This window comes from Dinoponera quadriceps, unplaced genomic scaffold (genome assembly GCF_001313825.1).
Source record: "Dinoponera quadriceps isolate SergipeBrazil2010 unplaced genomic scaffold, ASM131382v1 scaffold1852, whole genome shotgun sequence".
NCBI lineage: Eukaryota > Metazoa > Arthropoda > Insecta > Hymenoptera > Formicidae > Dinoponera > Dinoponera quadriceps.
In genome coordinates this window covers 238259-255266 of record NW_014556131.1, presented here as the reverse complement: position 1 = coordinate 255266, position 17008 = coordinate 238259, and the positions used below count along the sequence as shown (strand labels likewise).

Here is a 17008-nt window from a genome sequence, read left to right as displayed (position 1 = left end):
TTCTTATTTATATATAAGGTAGGAAAAAACATATAAATAATATATCGTTTTCTTCAGTTTTATTTCCATCTCTCGACATCTCTCAATAATGCTTTTACAAACTATATGAGATTCTTTGTATAAATCTTTCAATATCTTTTAACAGAAGTAGAAATGTATAAAATACGATTTAATTAACTCTGCTGCTTTGCTCAAATCTATTCGTAATCGTTCTAGAGTGTAAAATACGATAATATCGAAATCGTCCCTTCTAATATTTTTAAATATTTTTACTCTCAAATAGATATTTGTATGATGTAGATAGACAAGTGTATCCGATTGAAATCATAGGAAAAAGGTCCATCATTGCGTCCGTTTAGCTTCAAACACACTAAATATGTACAGGAAAAATTAACAGAACAGCGGAATTAAATATATTTCGTAAACAAGATCGGAACATGGTACGTTTAAAATGTTTAAACTGGCCTATATGACAAAATAAAGATTTCGAAAAAATAGCATTGTAAAAAATAACATTCAAAAATATAACGTGATATTTTCTATTTTTTCATTAGTACAATAAGCGATTAAGCTTGAAAATCCGCATGCAAGGCGTATATGTTCGATATAAGTAGCTTTCGTTTTTTTTTGCATATACGATTATTATGCGCCAATAAGGACAAAGACAGATGTGCGCCCGAGATTTTCAATTGCTTCGCCGGATTATTATGTGGAGACGAGAGAAAGGAGCGCCTTCTTGTAGTCACCGGAGGTATCTCCCTGCAACAAGCATACTCATTAAATAGTCAATCACATTCATTCTAAACGATACAAGGAATTACGCAAATAAATTAGGAAACGCACGGCTATCCAACTTTCCAGTGATTTCCCAAAGCGTTCCTCGAATGCCTTCTTAATGTCTCCCAGATCGATTTCGCTGCGCGACACAATGATACGAATCAGAGTGCGATCCTTCGTGCCAATACCGTGCATACTAGCGTAAAGACGCTCGGCGAAGAATCCGACCTTCGACTTTACACATTTCACTGTTGACGAAAAGAAATACGTTGATTCGTAATAACGTAATATATGTACGCGCTGATATAATCAATAAGAATACGTAAACGGCATGAGTGAACTCAGACACAGGGACATACTCTTTCCATGCTGCGAAATTATATTACAAAATCCCTAAGATAGCCAATGCACCTTACGGTACTCAGTCGTCTCGTGTGATTATATGAATTTGCGTATAAAATGTATATATATATATATATATATATATAGTGGTATGAATGGTTTTACATGTTATGTGTCAATAGTTTTGCCATGCATCCGACTTTGCGAAATACATTATATAGGATCCGATAAAAATGTCCACACCATTTTCATGCATTTCAGGATCAGCTCGAATGTCCGTTTAGTAATTGTTACACTGAGAGAAAAATGTCTAAGAAATAAAAAAAATATTCATTTGGGCACTAAATATATTTATATGCCGATATATATTTTTTGCAATGAGAAGAAATTTTTTCAAACGAGAAAATATACATTTTCTTGAGTCTCCAGTTTTTCAATGAAATCGTTTGTAAATAAATTTATGTTTAAATAAATATGTCAGCGGTACTCACCGAATAAATATTTCTCGTTTCTCAGATATCTTTTCTCTCAGTGTCACATAATGATATGATGAGGCGTGTGTCGCACGTCGTGTGCTTGTTTACCAATTGAAGATATCGCATGTACCGTATAATCTTTCTTTCATGTTATAAAAAAGCACAAAATCAAATTACTGCGTATACAAGAGGGACAGAGTGTATTATATATATATAGAACGAGTAAAATTCCGGAAGTGTGCCTATGCCTCTGTCAAAAGTTATCGTACGTGTGCTCGTGTCTTGGGAAGGGTAAATTCTAATATTAAAAAAGATCCGGATAATCAGCAGTAACATTCACATTGATAACCATTCTACGGATGAGCAAGGATCAATACTACGGGGGAAGATATTCCTCTGGAATATAGTGACTTGCCTCCGCCCTGCGAAAATATTTTTTCGATCGCTTTACGAAAACTCGTGGAAGCATGAGAATGTGTGTGTCTGGCCGATGCCGCGAGTCACGGAAAATGACTCGCTCACGTGGCACTACGTTTACATTATCGGTCGAATGCTTTATACTCATTTCCCCGCGCTGTACGCTATTTCAAGTGTCGCTTGCATTTCGTACTGGAACGCACAATTATGTCACCTTCAAGCACAACTAAAAGGGAAAAATCATATCGTGCAAATGCCTAGTCAATCTCAGTCGCCCTACACAGTTGGATCGATCATTCCCGCGGTAAATAAACGTGTCATTTGCCGGCCGACAAGGAGAAACGAGATATAGTCACATCACGAAATTAGTAACTGAAGGTGATTCGCAAATACGAAATGTTAAAACGCGAACATAATCTACAAATATGTAATCAATGTGCTTTCGCGTGGAGGCTTTACCTATTCCGAGGAGGCCCTTCTCGATGCTGCCCGAAAATTCCTTCTTTATGGCAACCTCTATGTCATGCCCGGACAGTTTCTCATACTCGATAAATGTCTGTCGTAGTTGCTGGTAACTGCGTGTCACTAAGATCGCATTGAACTGGGACTCGTCCGTGCCCCATTGTTTCTCACCTATGTGCGACAATTAGTGATTGAGCATTGTGAAATATCCTTACGAAATACAAGTTCTCAAATTATAGTAGATACAGCGGGTTAAAAATAGAATCTTCCACAAAAGTTCGGCACGTACCAGCCTCAAACAATGCTTGAGCATCAGCGGCCGCTTGAGTATAGTCAATTCCCTGATTCTCGTCCCTATTCGCTTGCACGAGAGATACCAGTAATCGCTTGAAGTGACCCGACGTGTCCCCCTTCAAATCGCTCTCCAGTGTTCTACCGTATACTGTTAGAAACGTTCTTTTAATTGAGTCTCTGTATTCTTCAATGATAAAAGTGCAAAAGATAAAACTGACAAGAGGCCTTACGATTCTCATAAAATGCAGCAATTGTACGGATGCCGTAGTTGCTGAGAGTACACATGATCTCGACAATTGCTTCCTCATCAGTGCCCATACCGCTCACGGCGTCGTGCAGCTCCTTGGCATAATAATGTGGCAGTGGGGTCATAAGGGCAACAATGACATCCTCCAGCTTCCCGGTTAATTCGCTCTTCAGGTCACTAATTAGATCTTTTCCATAAAGAGTCTTGAACGCCTCCGCGATCTCAAGCCTTTGCACAATCCCCCTTTTTGTCAGCACGTCGATGATCGCCTTCTCATCCGTACCGAAGCCTTTCATTGCCTTCCGCAAAATAGCGGCATCTGCATTTGCATCAAACGGCTCGGCAGGATACACAGTCGGGGTGCACTGTTAGATTTGTAAGAATATAATTGTTCGTTTTGTGAGGCCTCCTGAGGTCTGTTGTATACTCGAGAACGTTTGTGTTTAAAAAGAGAAAAATTATATTATATTTATATATTTATATTATATGTATTATATATTACAAACATATAATACTTGAGAAAAATCGTAAACTTAAAACGCTTTATATTTCTTCCAGGAGCAACAATTTTTTTTCAAAGAGAGAAACTATGTTTATATATTTTTACAATTGTGTATACGTAACACTCTTTTATAATGAAAAACCTTGTTATCCATTGAAAATGTCATTTGTCGCAAAGTTGTATGCGAATTGACCTCGACAGAGAACGTGAATCGACTGACAAACTAGGTTAAACGTTAAAAATACGGATGATCGATACCGGCGCGGTTCCGTTAATAGATCAATGCTACTAGTTATGGCTGAGACAGCAGCGATTATTTAATTTCCATAACAGGGAAAGAAATTACATACCTTGAAGGGATAATATTGTTGCTGCGACATTTTCTTGCGATACGATTGACTCTAGAGTGAGTGGGAGAGAGAGAAAGCGGAGTCACGGGATCTTCTGTCAAACAGAATTACTACGATGAGCGTGACGATGAAGCGGATGCGTCATACACCTTCTATCGACATTTGTAATAATCGGCCTGACATTTGAGATGAGTCAACGGGACCGACAATGAGTAACGATTTCGTGGGATTTCAGACGGCAATTATTACGTCGGCCGTTTCCGTCGTGAGTAAAGAGCAAGGATCACTTTAAAACCTGTCGAGATTCTATGGCCGGTTATGGTAAACGATCGGAAGGAACACTTACCGAGGGAGATGCGATGACGTTGAACAATGGGTACCACCTGCGGTTCTTTTTGCCGCTTCTATCGGCTTCTAATGCCGGTGGGAAGATCCGGACGGAGATTAATCGAGAGACGGGCGCTGAGAAACGGAGTCGATCTGTGCGAACGCCGGCCAGCAAGTCGCGCAGGCACACCCACTTTCACGTACATAACGTCATCCACGGCTCTCCCAAGGCACCGATTGCGAAACTTCACTGGGGGGGTCATGTATTCGGCGTTATCGCCGTGACGAGATCTTACGTTGGCGAATAAAAAAAGGGACCCTCTCTTTTTTCCCAACTCTCCCACTACTCCGCGCGCGGCGTGCGAACTCGAGTCTCTCCTATGAATGTGGTCGAGTTTCGAAGCGATCTGAAATTGTCGCTGAAACCGAAGCAGCAGCGAATGAGCAAACTGTTGAGTACATGGTGAATCTCCACATGGAGTAATTAACAGGCAAAAAAGCGAAAGGGAAACAAATGTTTACCATGATAGATTGTGGCAGACACGGAAAGAGAAGGAAAGGAAGAAGATTACAGTAGACTTAACCTCCATCTGAGATAATAAACGAACAGACAAAGAGCTTTTTTACGCTCTGTCCAGCCGCAGCAATGATGAATAACCTGATAGATGCGCATTGGTTTCCGTTGGCGTCGCAGGGTAATGTTTACTCGATGACCAAACTATGCTCCCCGAATGGTTCTAACAAACTCTTGGTGGCTTCTCTGAAAAGGAAGATATATTCCTGCGAGTATCACCTGATGCTGGATTTGAACTTGAGGCCTATGGTGAAGGAACTGCTTTTCACGTACATCCCCAGTATGAGAAATTACGATAATATATGAAACATGCATACATATCCTTTTCCACAGCGTGCCAAGTCAATGGTATTCCGTATAAATTTTGTATCTGCCTTAGGTGGCGCGGAAATTATTTCCATCGACGCTTACAATAAGTCAGACACCGCAGATAGCTTCGTGATAGGAATAACAATTATTAAAACTGGTTCCGACACAATCGAGAGATATTTGAACATATATACAGAAGGTGCGGCAGATGGTGAAGGAGACGAAGGTACTTCGGTCGAAGCCATAGCTCAAAACTGTCTTATGGTAGAACTGTCTTACACTCCTTACCATCTGTATCACACCATTTTACCACAACAAAATTCCGCACACGAGGTAACTTGATAAAGGACAATGTCAGAATTTCTCGTCAGTAAGTTAAGACATATTACAGTTGCAGCAAAGTCTACATTTGTTCCTGTATAATAATAATTAAAAATTTACAGGTAGTCTGGTTGATATCTGGCAGTGACTATAAGATACATATGATAAGGGAGGACAAGTTGAGCCATGGTTACAGTGAGTCTCCCATTGAGAAATATTTTCCCGAGCTACATGACATTCAAGCCATTGCCTTGTGGATTAATATTTATTATTACAGTGATTACAAATGGTTTGTGCGATGAAAAGGAATTGTTCGGTATATCTTATCAATGTAACATGCGTGTTCTTATATGTGTAACATGCTAATCTGCAGGAGAATTACTGCTATCGGCTGTGAATGTGGTCTAGTCAAAGTTGCTGTGGTAAATGTGACGGACCTGCAAGTCCCTCAAAGTTGGTTGCTAAGATATGATCAACCTGTGCCCAATGTGACGGTATTTCCACATCATAATGCTGTCACCAAACCAGCCTTCGTAAATACCAATTGTAAGTATTTTAACATATTTTTACGTATATTTTCTATGTTGTGATATATGTTTTTTATTTGATAACTCTTGAAAAGTTTTAGCCCAAAAATGTATGGAGCAGAATGTACCAAAATTGAATGTTGTTGTTTCAAGTACGAGTCATTCTATTGTCTTCGAGTAAGTAGTTCATGTATTATGTGTTTGAATTATTAAATATTAAGTATTTAAAGATTTTAGATTGAACATAGCATAAAATATCAATGATCTTTCACCAGGGATATATTAGAACATGGAATGAAACAGGACGTGATATTGACTGGTAGCGAATCATCAGATTGTATCCTGTGTTGTTGCATAGCCGACATAAATATGGACGGTCGGAATGAGATATTGCTTGGCACTTATAATCAGGAAGTTTTGATCTATGCACTGGTGAACGATACATGGGAATTAACCGTTAGAAAGCTATTCGACGCTCCTGTACATTCCATAAGCTATATGGATATAACAAATGACGGACTGAAGGAACTGATTGTACTTACGCAACGTGGTGTACACGTATTGCAGGTTTCATCTTATTTATTTCAACTTGACACATTTTAAGTGCATATTTATGTAGATGTAAATATATATAATTTTTTACAGCATAATATAATGGATACACGAACAAAATGGAAAGATTGTTTAAGAAAATTACTTAATACGTCGTAAAAGGAAAATTACAACATTTCTAACGAAGGTAATTTATATATACAGAGTGTTCCAGAACTCCCATACAGGGAGTGGAAAAGGTAATATATGATATTTAAAGCTTTTGTGGTATGCAATAATGTTTGTTTTAATTTCTGGGTTGAAGGCGCGTTTTTTGTAAAGATATTTTATAATAAAACAGTGAGATATTTTTTAACGGAAAATTTCTACACTTTTCACACTTGAAAAAATAAAAACGAAGATGGATACACGTTGAATTACGGAAATGAAAAGGAAAGAAATGGTATAGAAAATACAACTCTAACATCGGGAGAATCGCGAATCTTTTCCTGTCTAGTCTGTGAACTCGTGAGAAAATATGGAGAAGTCCAAGTGTCCGAAAAAAAAAAAAACAATTCAAACTTCAAGTTAGAAAATTCTCACGAATTTACACCAGAGAGGAAAAGATCTATAAATCTATTCTTTATAGATACACTTTCCGAGTTATCTTGCAGTCTTTCTACTTTCTCCTCTCTTCCATCAAGTTTTAATCTAAAGTGCAGCTGTAAGGAACGGACTTATCGCAAAATTCGTCGCGAGACCGATATCTCGAAGTCCCTAGGAAGCAAGTCTTCTTATTGGACGTCGCGCTTCACATCGCATACATGTGTGTGATGTGCGCACGATCCTTGAGGAGAGAAGGGGGGACGGACCGTGACGTTCGTGACAGTTTGCCACGCGCACGTGTCCGCGATGGTGGTCATGTCTGGTGCTATATTCAGAGCAGTCTTTCTACCGTGAGAAGGCCGTGCGACTTGTCATGACCGCCGCTCGTGATCGCGCAGGAAGAAGCATCACTGATGATCAATATATCGCCGCGTGCTCGCACAGCACCGATTGAACGGGCGTCCAGGTGATTTCGGCCGTCGCCGCCGTAACGCGCCGATCACGATGACGAGTAAGAAGAGTCACACCCTCCGCATCGAGTCCGAGATCGATCGGAATCGTGAGGAAGGCAACTGGAAGAAGGTTATAGAGCTGGCGGAACACCTAAAAGTGCAGTATCCCAGCAATGGTAAATGTTCTCGCTCTATTATTCGCCTCCCGTCCGCCCATGACTCCGCGTAGCGGAGGACTCGTCCGAGAGGATGACCGATGACGCGTCCCCGAAGGAAGACAGTTGTCTCTCACGGTTGTCACCTCGATGACGTTCCTGTTTCGTAACGTCTTGTTTTTTCTCCGAGATGATGAGAAAAAAAAGGAACGAGAGGAAGGAGCAGAAAAAACGTCATGTCACGTAAAGATCAAGGATATCCGCTTACTTTTCTTTTTTTTGCGATAGACGTGACCGAGTCACGCTTGTTCTGTCGTTAATTACCGACGTGACGTGCGCTCCATGACACTTGTTATCGCGGTACGCACGTTGTTTCGCAGGACTTTCTTGAACTGCCGTTCTGCCATTGAGAAAGGAAAAAATGACGTTTATACAATGTACAGAGTCTCTCATGCCTATCACTATGATTTAAAATCAATATTTCCTCTCGTAACATTATAATCGCACGAGCTTGAGATACACTGTAAATCTCTAGTACGTTAATACGTCACAAGGAGAGAGAGAAGTTAATATGGATTTTATAACTCTTTGTATATGTTTATTTTATGCGACAGAGTGTTTGGCAAATTTCTTATGTGGAGAAGGAAGATTGGAGAGCTTTTTAGAGCAAACTCCACCAATTGATGCCAATATTAGCAAGGCTAGGAATGGACTGGCGGAAACGCGGAGATACTTGATGTTAGCCGCCAATGAGAAGGACAAACAGGTATCGCAGAATGCCAGAATCCTAGTGAGATTATCAGAAGAGATAATCGGAGAGCAAATATATCTCTTAAGAATATCTGATGTAAAATCGAATTGTACCATTCTCTACTCTCTTTGTAATAATATGCATATTCCAGGCTTTGGTTGTACTGGACGCTCATTTGCTACTTGGGAAACTTAATTACGCAATGGGAATGTACAAAGATGCGCTTCATCATTATCAACAAGCCGAACTAGATACACTTACAGAAAAGCAATTACCTTGTCGAAGTTTACGTATTATAGCAGAATCGTATGCAATTAAAGGTTTGCATTAAATAACTGTTACCAGTTGCAGTTCTATCCTTTTTTTTTTTTTTTTTTCCCCCTAATAGTAGTATGTATTAGTGCAATATTTGAAGAGGTACACGTAACAGCTTGCTTGATAGTTCTGTGTTTTTTCTCCCTTAACAGTAGTCTCAGTCTTTTTTGTTAGATATAGTTATGTGATTCTACATGATTAACCATATATTTATATCTATCTATATATACATACACGTTTGATGTGTAAGACATTTTTTGTGTTGAGTATAGACGATCCGAGACAAAAATAGCATAATTTCAAGTTGAGTATATCGAAAGAGCTCTGCCGCATATTACTTTAGTCCCCCTATTAGCCATTCCTAGTGCACTAGTTTCACTCAGTGAGAAGTTAATTAGACGCATTTATTTAATTCGAAAACTTCTGACCGCCCAGTATTCATTTATTACTATGGCCTGTGTATGATTTAGAGAAAGAAAGATTTACTTTAGACACAGTCAAACATTTGTCCTGCCGGAGACTGCGCATTATAGCAGAATCGTATGCGATCAAAGGTTTGTATGCTTATTTGCTTCATTCCGCTTACGATTATTTGATAATGCACGTCCATGTATATATCGCACAATCTATAACGTAATTTTCACTTTATCATAATGTAGAATAGTGCGCCTGCACATGCTTCTGTAATTAAAGTCACTCAAGAGCGTACGTGTTTCTCTCATCCGCATGTTTATCTAACATTTAGTATATTATTAGAATATTTTTCAATTACTAAAATAAAATCGAAGGAACATCCTTCGTTTTCGCCTCCTTCGACGTTCACTTTTATCCGTTCGATTTCGTCGAGAACAATCCGGCTAGATTTATGACATATTGTGGAAGGTTTCGGGGCTAACACACGATGTGGGGGGCTCTTATTAACGAAAAGTCAGGCGAAGCTGCTACAAATTCCATAAATTATCTTATTACACGTTCGTGATCGCTACAAGAACTCTAATTTTTTTTTTTTCTTACATACAATTTTTCTGCACCATGATGTGTTAGATATGTCGGTGATTCCCGACTGACGACTGATGTGCGATCTTTGACATTTATCTAGGTCTTTGCTTGGAGAGACTGCCACCGAACTCTAAGTCAAAATATAAAATCGCAGAATGGCATGAGCAGATAATCAAGTGTTACGAGATCTCCGGCGATCTGACGTTAGTATACCTACAAGAGCAAGACAAGATCGCAATGCAGCAGCAGAATGGTATTTCTACCATAAACACGAATAACACAGGTGATCATCGAATGTTTGAGTTCGCGCACTTATACGTTATCATTTTCCCGTTTTAACATTATGCTCGCGTTTTCAGGTACATACTCCACACAATCCCCAGTCTGCACCACAAAGCACATCGGTCCCATCTTGGAGACTGCACTACAAAGAGCACCGATATTGTACATTCAAACTGGCAACATACAAGCCGCTGTTCATCGTTATAGGTGTGTCTGTTATGTAAATTATTTATTTCGTAATGAATACATTATCTATAATATGCCAAAAGAGTCATACACACATACACACACACACACATACAGAGTGAGAAACGCGTATAGGGAAAAATTAAATATATAATTAAATATATATACATATATAATTAAATATAAAAAAGATGTAACTCCTAAAAACGCTTTATAACTTTGCTCCATAAAGTCTTTTTTTGTCGTCGTATTTTTTTAGAGATATTCACCTGTCGCGCGTCACACATGTATATTTCATCAGTTTATTAATTTCAAGATCTGGTCTCATTTGCAACACGATTTACTTGCCATTTTCTTACTCATTTATATTCATTATATCATTATATCATTATATCATTTATATTTTTTATATCATTTGTATTTATAGCGTTATTTACATTGCATTTTCTACGTATGATATTACTCCAGATTGATAGCTTCTGTTTCTGTTCTGTTCTGTTCGCAATCGCGACAGGGAGATTTTGTCCGCTGTCGAGTCCACGACTACTCAGAGTTTGCGAGTGACGCTGACGAGGCAATTGGCGGAGGTATTGCTGCGCGGGATAAGCGGCGCCGATTACAAGCCACCGGAGGATCAAACCGACACGACGGGTACGGTAACGCGTGAGATCCTTTCCCGAGCGAAGTAATTTCACACCCGATATCGGTCCCGCAGCAGCCGTGAGCAACAGAAGAGTGAATCATTACTCGGGCGCCAGCTCGCCATGGAAACCGAAGAAATACGCAGGGCCAAACATGTTCGTCCCGAAAAACGAGTATGAGGAGATGATTCTATTGTTGCTGATCAGCGAAGCGATGGCGGTCAGGGACGCTGTTCTCAGTCAATCGCCCGAGTTCAAGGAGGCGAGGATACACGCTTTCGAGAACGCCACCGCTGTCTACGATCTACTCACCGTAGTCGTCGTCAGATGGAGTCAAGTGGACCTTTTGTTCGAGGTTAATATCGCTTCACTGTACAGTAAGAAATCTTAGGCCCGTATTCTGAACGCGCTAACAACGAGACGAGGGACATGAGCATTCTCAGCATCCCTTGTACTCTAAACACGGCAATAACAGAGCTCTTAGAAGAAATCTATAATCGCGCAGCAAAATTCCTATTCGGAACTATTAATAAGTTAAGTTGTTAGCGCGGCTAACATCGTTGTAAACGCGTCCAGAATGCGGACTTTAGAGTGTGAGTCAATAACAGTTGCCGTCTGAAGTAACTTTGTTACCTCGATATTAGAATAAATTGTTTTACATTAACTTTCTGTTAGTCACAATATTCAATAGACATCACAAGGAATACATTGTCTTTTCATTTCCGTGCTCGTTTCGTTTCAGCGAAATATATACATATCAGTCATACATAATTGATGCGTCACCTTGTCTTGCATACTTGCAGTCTTTCGAGAGAGCAATGAAATTCTCGCACGAGGAGGCGCATATATGGACGCAGTACGCGCTGTGTTTGATAAGTATGGGACGATATATGCACGCGTACAGAGTTTTAAAAGTAGTCGCCAGACTGTCGCCTCAGAAAGTAATGCCCTGTCTGTTAGCCGCAAGACTATGCTACGAGCAGCTGAATATGGTGAGTAGATTTACACACGTGTATCTTTGTGTGCGGAAGGGGAGGAAATGAGCGGTCGTAATAAGGATAATGTCAAACAGATAAACGAAGGCATCGAGTGGAGTCAAAAGGCGCTTCAACGGGAAACGGCAAATCCGCAGGGGATGCAATCCAGATGCCACCTGTACATAGGAATCGGTCACAGCATGCTATCCGCGAACACGATCGTGAAGCAGGATAAAGTGCATCACACAAACACCGCGTTGGATTGCTTCCAGAAGTATATTTCCGGCGGAGCTACGTTAACTCTTCGAGTCCCGACGTGTATATCTTCGAGAACACGGCATATAATATCTCTAAAGATAAAAATACCCTCATTGATTTTATCTACGTCGTGTAATAGAGCGTTTTTAAGCCATCCAATTTCATTTATCTTGACAAAAAGAAAACAATTGAATTTTCATCCATTACTTAATTTTTCACGATGAAATTTTAATTTTTTTCCCCGTAGAAACGCTACTTTAAACATCATACCTTAAAAGCGTTTATTTACACCTGTCTGATATCCCTTTAGCAAAGTAACTAAATACTCGAGATGGAAAACCGGGACTCGGAGGGTTAAGAAAATATAAAGGGAACCTCCCTTAATAATTAATGGAAGATCGTCCTTCGGAACAGGGCGCAACAGTGCGATCCGAACGACCACTTGGCAGAGTATTACTTGGCGCACGAGTATGCGATAAACCGGCAAATCACCGACGCCATCGTTCACGTGAAGATCGCGCTGAATCTACGGGCAGAACACATTCCGTCGTTGCATTTATTCGCGTTGCTCTTGTCGGCTCACAAACAATACTCGGAGGCGTTGCATGTGATCAACAGCGTGTTGGAAGAGTATCCGGACAACCTGAACTTCCTCTACGTGAAGGCGCACCTCGAACTGCGCAGTATCGGCGGCGTCGACGCGCTTTACACCATCAGCCACATGTTGCACCTTTGGAAGACTCTCTACGAGGATCAGACGAACGTCAATTGCAACGAACAGCAGAGCGAGAAGCGCAGCGAGACCAGAAGCGTCTTTCAGTTCTACACGTCAGAGATGTCCGACAAAGACTCCAGTGAGTAGCCGTGTGAGTCGTCGGCCGATGCGAAAGAAAGAATTAATGCTGAGCGATCGACGCAGATCGAATAACGTTTTGCGTAGATTCTCGCGTAACTCCGCAATTCCATTACGTTTGCGACATCATCTCTGGCGTGAGACAAGAAAAGATCTCACCCCGCCGTGTCTCTCTCTCTCTTTCTCTCTCTCTCCATCTAATAGCGCATACTCCAGCGCGTCCCGATTAGATTAAAATCTAATTCATTACAATGTGTAAGATAGAGCAGCAAGCCTCTCGCGATAGTTTTCCTGGAATCGACTAATCCAAAACTGCAACATGTTCCCATAGGTTCTCTGCATGCACAATCACTAGCTGCTTCGAGAGTCGAGCAAGCCCTTTCCGAAGTCGCCTCGTCAATTAGCTCATTCACACCAAAACCAGGGCCGCAGAGAGCGTGGTTGCTGCAGCTGCAGATCTGGCTCCTGCTCACCGAGGTTTTCCTTATCCTGGACCAACCGAACGGCGCCGTTCTGTCTCTTCAAGAGGCCACCAATATTTTTCCACTGAGCCACCACATCATGTACACGGTAATAGCTGGCGTCTTGTTCCCCTTCTTCTTCGTCCCACGTTGTACATTCTAAGCGTTTCTAATTTCGTAAATTCAACGAGAACTCTGCGATGAAATCATGAGATTGAGTGGGAAGCTTTTAATGGAGATTATCGTATAATGAGGTGAGATCACGAACTCTTGTATTTCTCTTTTCGCAGCGTGGCCTTCTACACGAATACAAGCTAGAGTATACGGAAGCGAAGCAGTGCTACCAAAACGCGGTCTCGATCAATCCATCGCACATAAAGAGTCTGCAGCATTTGGTAACGATCGTTGCGCCGGACTAACTTTCGAGAACATACGCGGAGAGGATTTCACAGTGAAAATTGTCGTGAGATTTTGGAAATAACCGAGGAGCGTGTCGACCTTCCATCTTAATTCATTGTTGTTCTTTCTCGTGTGCGCTACTTATATCTTAGAAACCGAAATTCACCGTTAGAAAATTCACTGTGTTTCTCAGTGAAATGAACTTTATCAACAGTTTATTTCTGCATTTTTAGAAAACAAGCTAAAATAGAAAAAAAAACTTTATAGAAATAAAAAGGCTATATTCTCTCCGTGTAGACCTAACACGGTTGTTAAGAGCGATAAACGTTTGCAAATACTTCTACTGTATCTAATTGTTAATACATTTGCAGGGTCTGATTTATCACTACTTGGGCAGCCAAAGACTGGCTGAAAAAACCTTGAGAGACGCTGCGAAGATCGATCCGAATTCTCATCAAACCTGGTATTATATAAAACTCTAGCCTTTGAGTCTCGGGGGTTTATTATGTTAACAGAGGGATAACAAAGAGATGAATATAATGTTTCAAACGTTTGATTTGGAAAATGGTCTCAGCAGGAGGAAATTAAAATGTCATTATGTCATATATCAAAAATGAAGAAACTGATACAAATTTATTTTTTTTTAAAGATAAGTAAACTATCGCTAATTAGTTACAAAGGCGTTCTATCAGAGGATGAGGATAAATCAATGAAAATATTTTCACTTTTAGAACCGTGGGTCATTACATATCTTTAACGAGACACGCCGTGACTCGAAAAGTGAAATAATTTACTATGATACATTATCTTACGTAAGATTTACTATCGCGCAATATACCGCGCAGCACACGCGAGCGAACGGTCACTCGCTTTACTTACGATTTCGTCGCGAGAGAAAATATTACTCGATAACTCATCCCAGCGCCGTACATACATTCACGGTTCACATAATCTTAAAAATCGTCGCGATAAATCACATCGCTCGATAAGACCGCTGCTACGTACCACCGCTCGTTTAATGAGACCGAGCACGCATATCGTCCTACTTTCGAACTTATGTTTAACGTTACGAAGATTATTATAGAAGATACGAAGAACGCCCGTGTTTCAGGTACAATCTGGGAGTAGTGTTGGAATCACTGGGCGAGGTGGAGGCGGCCAGCGACTGCATGGCGACCGCGTTGGAAGTTGAGACTACGAATCCCATCTTACCGATCCTGTCGATACCGGTGACCTTCGAGTGATTCAAGCCTCTAATTTCTTAGAATAAGCTTCGGTGAAATCACAGTCTATCTCTCTCTCTCTCTCTCTCTCTCTGTCTTTCTCTGCATCGCGGGCATTTCCTTGCCTTCCCGTCAATAGTACCTGGACACGTTGTACTATTGTACAAACTCATTGTTAAAAGAAGAGACGAAATTACTTTGATTGTATAAATATATATAGTTTAACGAGAGACCGATTGATGTAATAAATTCAAATAAAGTCTTACCTCTCCGAAGAGTTTTAGAGACGTTCGTGACTATGTGTGCGTCAGCGACCTAACGTTACGCCGTGCGATCGCGTTATGTTAGAGGGAAAAAAAAAAAGAAAGATTTTTCTCCGAGATATCGCGCGAATCCCCCCCTCTCGCCTATATGTTCGACGTACAAACCGCATGCGAAAGATCTCCGCGAGATATCCGAGCGATATCGGGGCGCCTAATTGACTTTCTTCGAAGGATTGCGAGTCGGCGATTGCGCGCTATTCTTTCTTTTTCTCTCTCTTTCCACCCGGACGAACGGATATCGTGAGAATCGTTATTTCGATAATCCGATCCGCTGTGCGTTCGTACGATGCGCGCATCGAACGGAGTGACTGCGCAAATCTATCGCGGACGACAGTGCGCATACGTGATGCCCCAATTTGCGCGATGCGCAAGCACGTACGAACGAACGAACGAACGAAATCAGACGTTATGGCACGAGCGAACGGTATCGCTCAGGACGGAAAAGTCTGGTGCAATGCCTCTAAAAATGTTGTAATTTATTTTTATAGAGATCGATAAGGCGAGATTTTATCCGAGCTGGCCTGCCGACCGATCTCTCTCTCTCTCTTCCTCCCTCTTTTCTCTCCCTCTCTCTCTATCTCTCCTTTTCTCTCTATCTTTGTCTCTCCTCTCTTTCGTTCTTTCTTTCTCTCTTTTTTTCCTTTCGTTTGGAGAATAAAAGCCCTTTCTTCCTTCCTTCGATCGTCGGCGAATGCATTGCGTCGCAAAACGCGACGGAGAGAGAGAGAGAGAGAGAGAGAGAGAGAGGAACACGATAAACCGGTATATGGAACGCACACGAATGACAGTCGCATTTATCGTTAAAAGGCAGCTATTTTCTTTTGTGTAATCGATATAATAATGTTACACATGCATGGCCTGGTTTTGTAGGGAGCTTGAGACTCGCCTTGGATCGTCAGGAGGGTCGATATATTGACGCGTATACAGAGAGATACGACGCACGCGACTTGTGTACTTCCTAATTTCGAATTAGAGAAACATTCGCCGCTTCAGTCGCGCACAAATCGTTTCCCGCCCGAAGACGTAGGAACGAGTGGGACCGGCAAGCCCAGGAAGACATCTGGAACACATCTGAACGATGTTTGAAGAATGTCGGAGCGGTTCTTTAGACCCCCTTAAGTATCGCTTTCTGTTTCTTATATTTTATTTTGTCAAAGTACACAATGTGATGCAAAACTTAGCAAGTCGGATCGCGAGGATTTCATGAGACGTTGTTGTACATTTGACCGTCGTACGTATATACACATATATGTATAAATTCCGCATGTCTTTAACCCTTTGAGCGTCCCAATATTTTATTTCGGAAATTTAGTGTTGCTTCAGCAGGGAAATACTAAACATTGGTGGTATTTTAAAAATTTATCCAGAGAAGAGTGATTTTTCTAGCAAAAAAAGATTGATTATAAAAGATGAGGAAATTTGGTTGTTTTTTCTTCCAAGATAAACTATCACTATATAGTTCAAAGAGCGTTCCAATGAACGACGTAGATGGGGAGAAGAGATCAATGAAAATATTGTTATTTTTAGAGATATCGGCATATAACGTATCCTTAAGGATACGCCAGGACGCGAGAGATTAATTCTCGCGATTGCAGCAAAGGGCGATATGATGAATACCGGTGATATCGGCCTGCGCGAATTGTGAAAGTCGCACAGGGCGAATATTTAAAT

The 17008-nt window shown here is 40.8% G+C and overlaps 3 protein-coding genes across 7 annotated transcripts; 2 read left to right on the top strand and 1 right to left on the bottom strand.

The window, feature by feature from the left end:
* Positions 1 to 42: 42 nt before the first annotated feature.
* On the bottom strand, positions 43 to 4392 carry LOC106746882 (annexin B9). Of its 2 annotated transcripts, XM_014624009.1 has the most exons (7): positions 4214 to 4387; positions 3868 to 3961; positions 2999 to 3380; positions 2764 to 2916; positions 2472 to 2645; positions 844 to 1025; positions 43 to 759 (listed from the first exon to the last, which is right to left on the bottom strand). In XM_014624009.1, the coding sequence occupies exons 2-7, from the start codon at positions 3895 to 3897 to the stop codon at positions 706 to 708; spliced, it is 975 nt and encodes a 324-aa protein (XP_014479495.1). In that variant the 5' UTR covers positions 3898 to 3961; positions 4214 to 4387; the 3' UTR covers positions 43 to 705. The 2 variants fall into 2 exon arrangements, with proteins under 2 accessions (XP_014479495.1, XP_014479497.1); XM_014624011.1 differs by lacking the exons at positions 43 to 759; positions 844 to 1025 and adding an exon at positions 2012 to 2238 and having other exon boundaries at positions 4214 to 4392.
* Positions 4393 to 4608: 216 nt separating this feature from the next.
* LOC106746880 (kaptin-like) lies at positions 4609 to 6786 on the top strand. Its single transcript, XM_014624004.1, has 7 exons — positions 4609 to 5048; positions 5148 to 5410; positions 5521 to 5687; positions 5772 to 5944; positions 6021 to 6102; positions 6201 to 6492; positions 6571 to 6786. Exons 1-7 carry the CDS (start codon positions 4841 to 4843, stop codon positions 6634 to 6636), a joined length of 1251 nt encoding a protein of 416 aa, XP_014479490.1. The 5' UTR covers positions 4609 to 4840; the 3' UTR covers positions 6637 to 6786.
* A 560-nt stretch (positions 6787 to 7346) lies between these two features.
* Positions 7347 to 15291, top strand: LOC106746877 (tetratricopeptide repeat protein 7B). Of its 4 annotated transcripts, none has more exons than XM_014623997.1 (15): positions 7347 to 7690; positions 8284 to 8435; positions 8572 to 8740; positions 9206 to 9289; positions 9835 to 10017; positions 10094 to 10223; positions 10717 to 10853; positions 10918 to 11198; positions 11647 to 11835; positions 11916 to 12094; positions 12493 to 12932; positions 13263 to 13501; positions 13683 to 13787; positions 14163 to 14254; positions 14903 to 15291. In XM_014623997.1, exons 1-15 carry the CDS (start codon positions 7567 to 7569, stop codon positions 15033 to 15035), a joined length of 2637 nt encoding a protein of 878 aa, XP_014479483.1. In that variant the 5' UTR covers positions 7347 to 7566; the 3' UTR covers positions 15036 to 15291. The 4 variants fall into 4 exon arrangements, with proteins under 4 accessions (XP_014479483.1, XP_014479484.1, XP_014479486.1 ...); XM_014623998.1 differs by having other exon boundaries at positions 7348 to 7690; positions 10921 to 11198; XM_014624000.1 differs by lacking the exon at positions 9206 to 9289 and having other exon boundaries at positions 7348 to 7690; positions 10921 to 11198.
* Positions 15292 to 17008: the final 1717 nt, after the last annotated feature.

What these genes read in the sequence shown, in the direction of transcription:
- LOC106746880 (XM_014624004.1), top strand. Translation starts at nt 4,841, where the DNA reads ATGATGAATAACCTGATAGATGCGCATTGGTTTCCGTTGGCGTCGCAG. An exon ending in AGTCATTCTATTGTCTTCGA is followed by an intron (nt 6,103 to 6,200) that starts GTAAGTAGTTCA and finishes ATCTTTCACCAG; the next exon opens with GGATATATTAGAACATGGAA. An exon ending in GTGGTGTACACGTATTGCAG is followed by an intron (nt 6,493 to 6,570) that starts GTTTCATCTTAT and finishes AATTTTTTACAG; the next exon opens with CATAATATAATGGATACACG.
- LOC106746882 (XM_014624009.1), bottom strand. Translation starts at nt 3,897, where the DNA reads ATGTCGCAGCAACAATATTATCCCTTCAAG. An exon ending in AACAATATTATCCCTTCAAG is followed by an intron (nt 3,381 to 3,867) that starts GTATGTAATTTC and finishes CAAATCTAACAG; the next exon opens with TGCACCCCGACTGTGTATCC. An exon ending in CACTGGAAAGTTGGATAGCC is followed by an intron (nt 760 to 843) that starts GTGCGTTTCCTA and finishes TGCTTGTTGCAG; the next exon opens with GGAGATACCTCCGGTGACTA.
- LOC106746877 (XM_014623997.1), top strand. Translation starts at nt 7,567, where the DNA reads ATGACGAGTAAGAAGAGTCACACCCTCCGCATCGAGTCCGAGATCGAT. An exon ending in AGAATCGTATGCAATTAAAG is followed by an intron (nt 8,741 to 9,205) that starts GTTTGCATTAAA and finishes TGTATGATTTAG; the next exon opens with AGAAAGAAAGATTTACTTTA. An exon ending in GCCGCTGTTCATCGTTATAG is followed by an intron (nt 10,224 to 10,716) that starts GTGTGTCTGTTA and finishes CAATCGCGACAG; the next exon opens with GGAGATTTTGTCCGCTGTCG.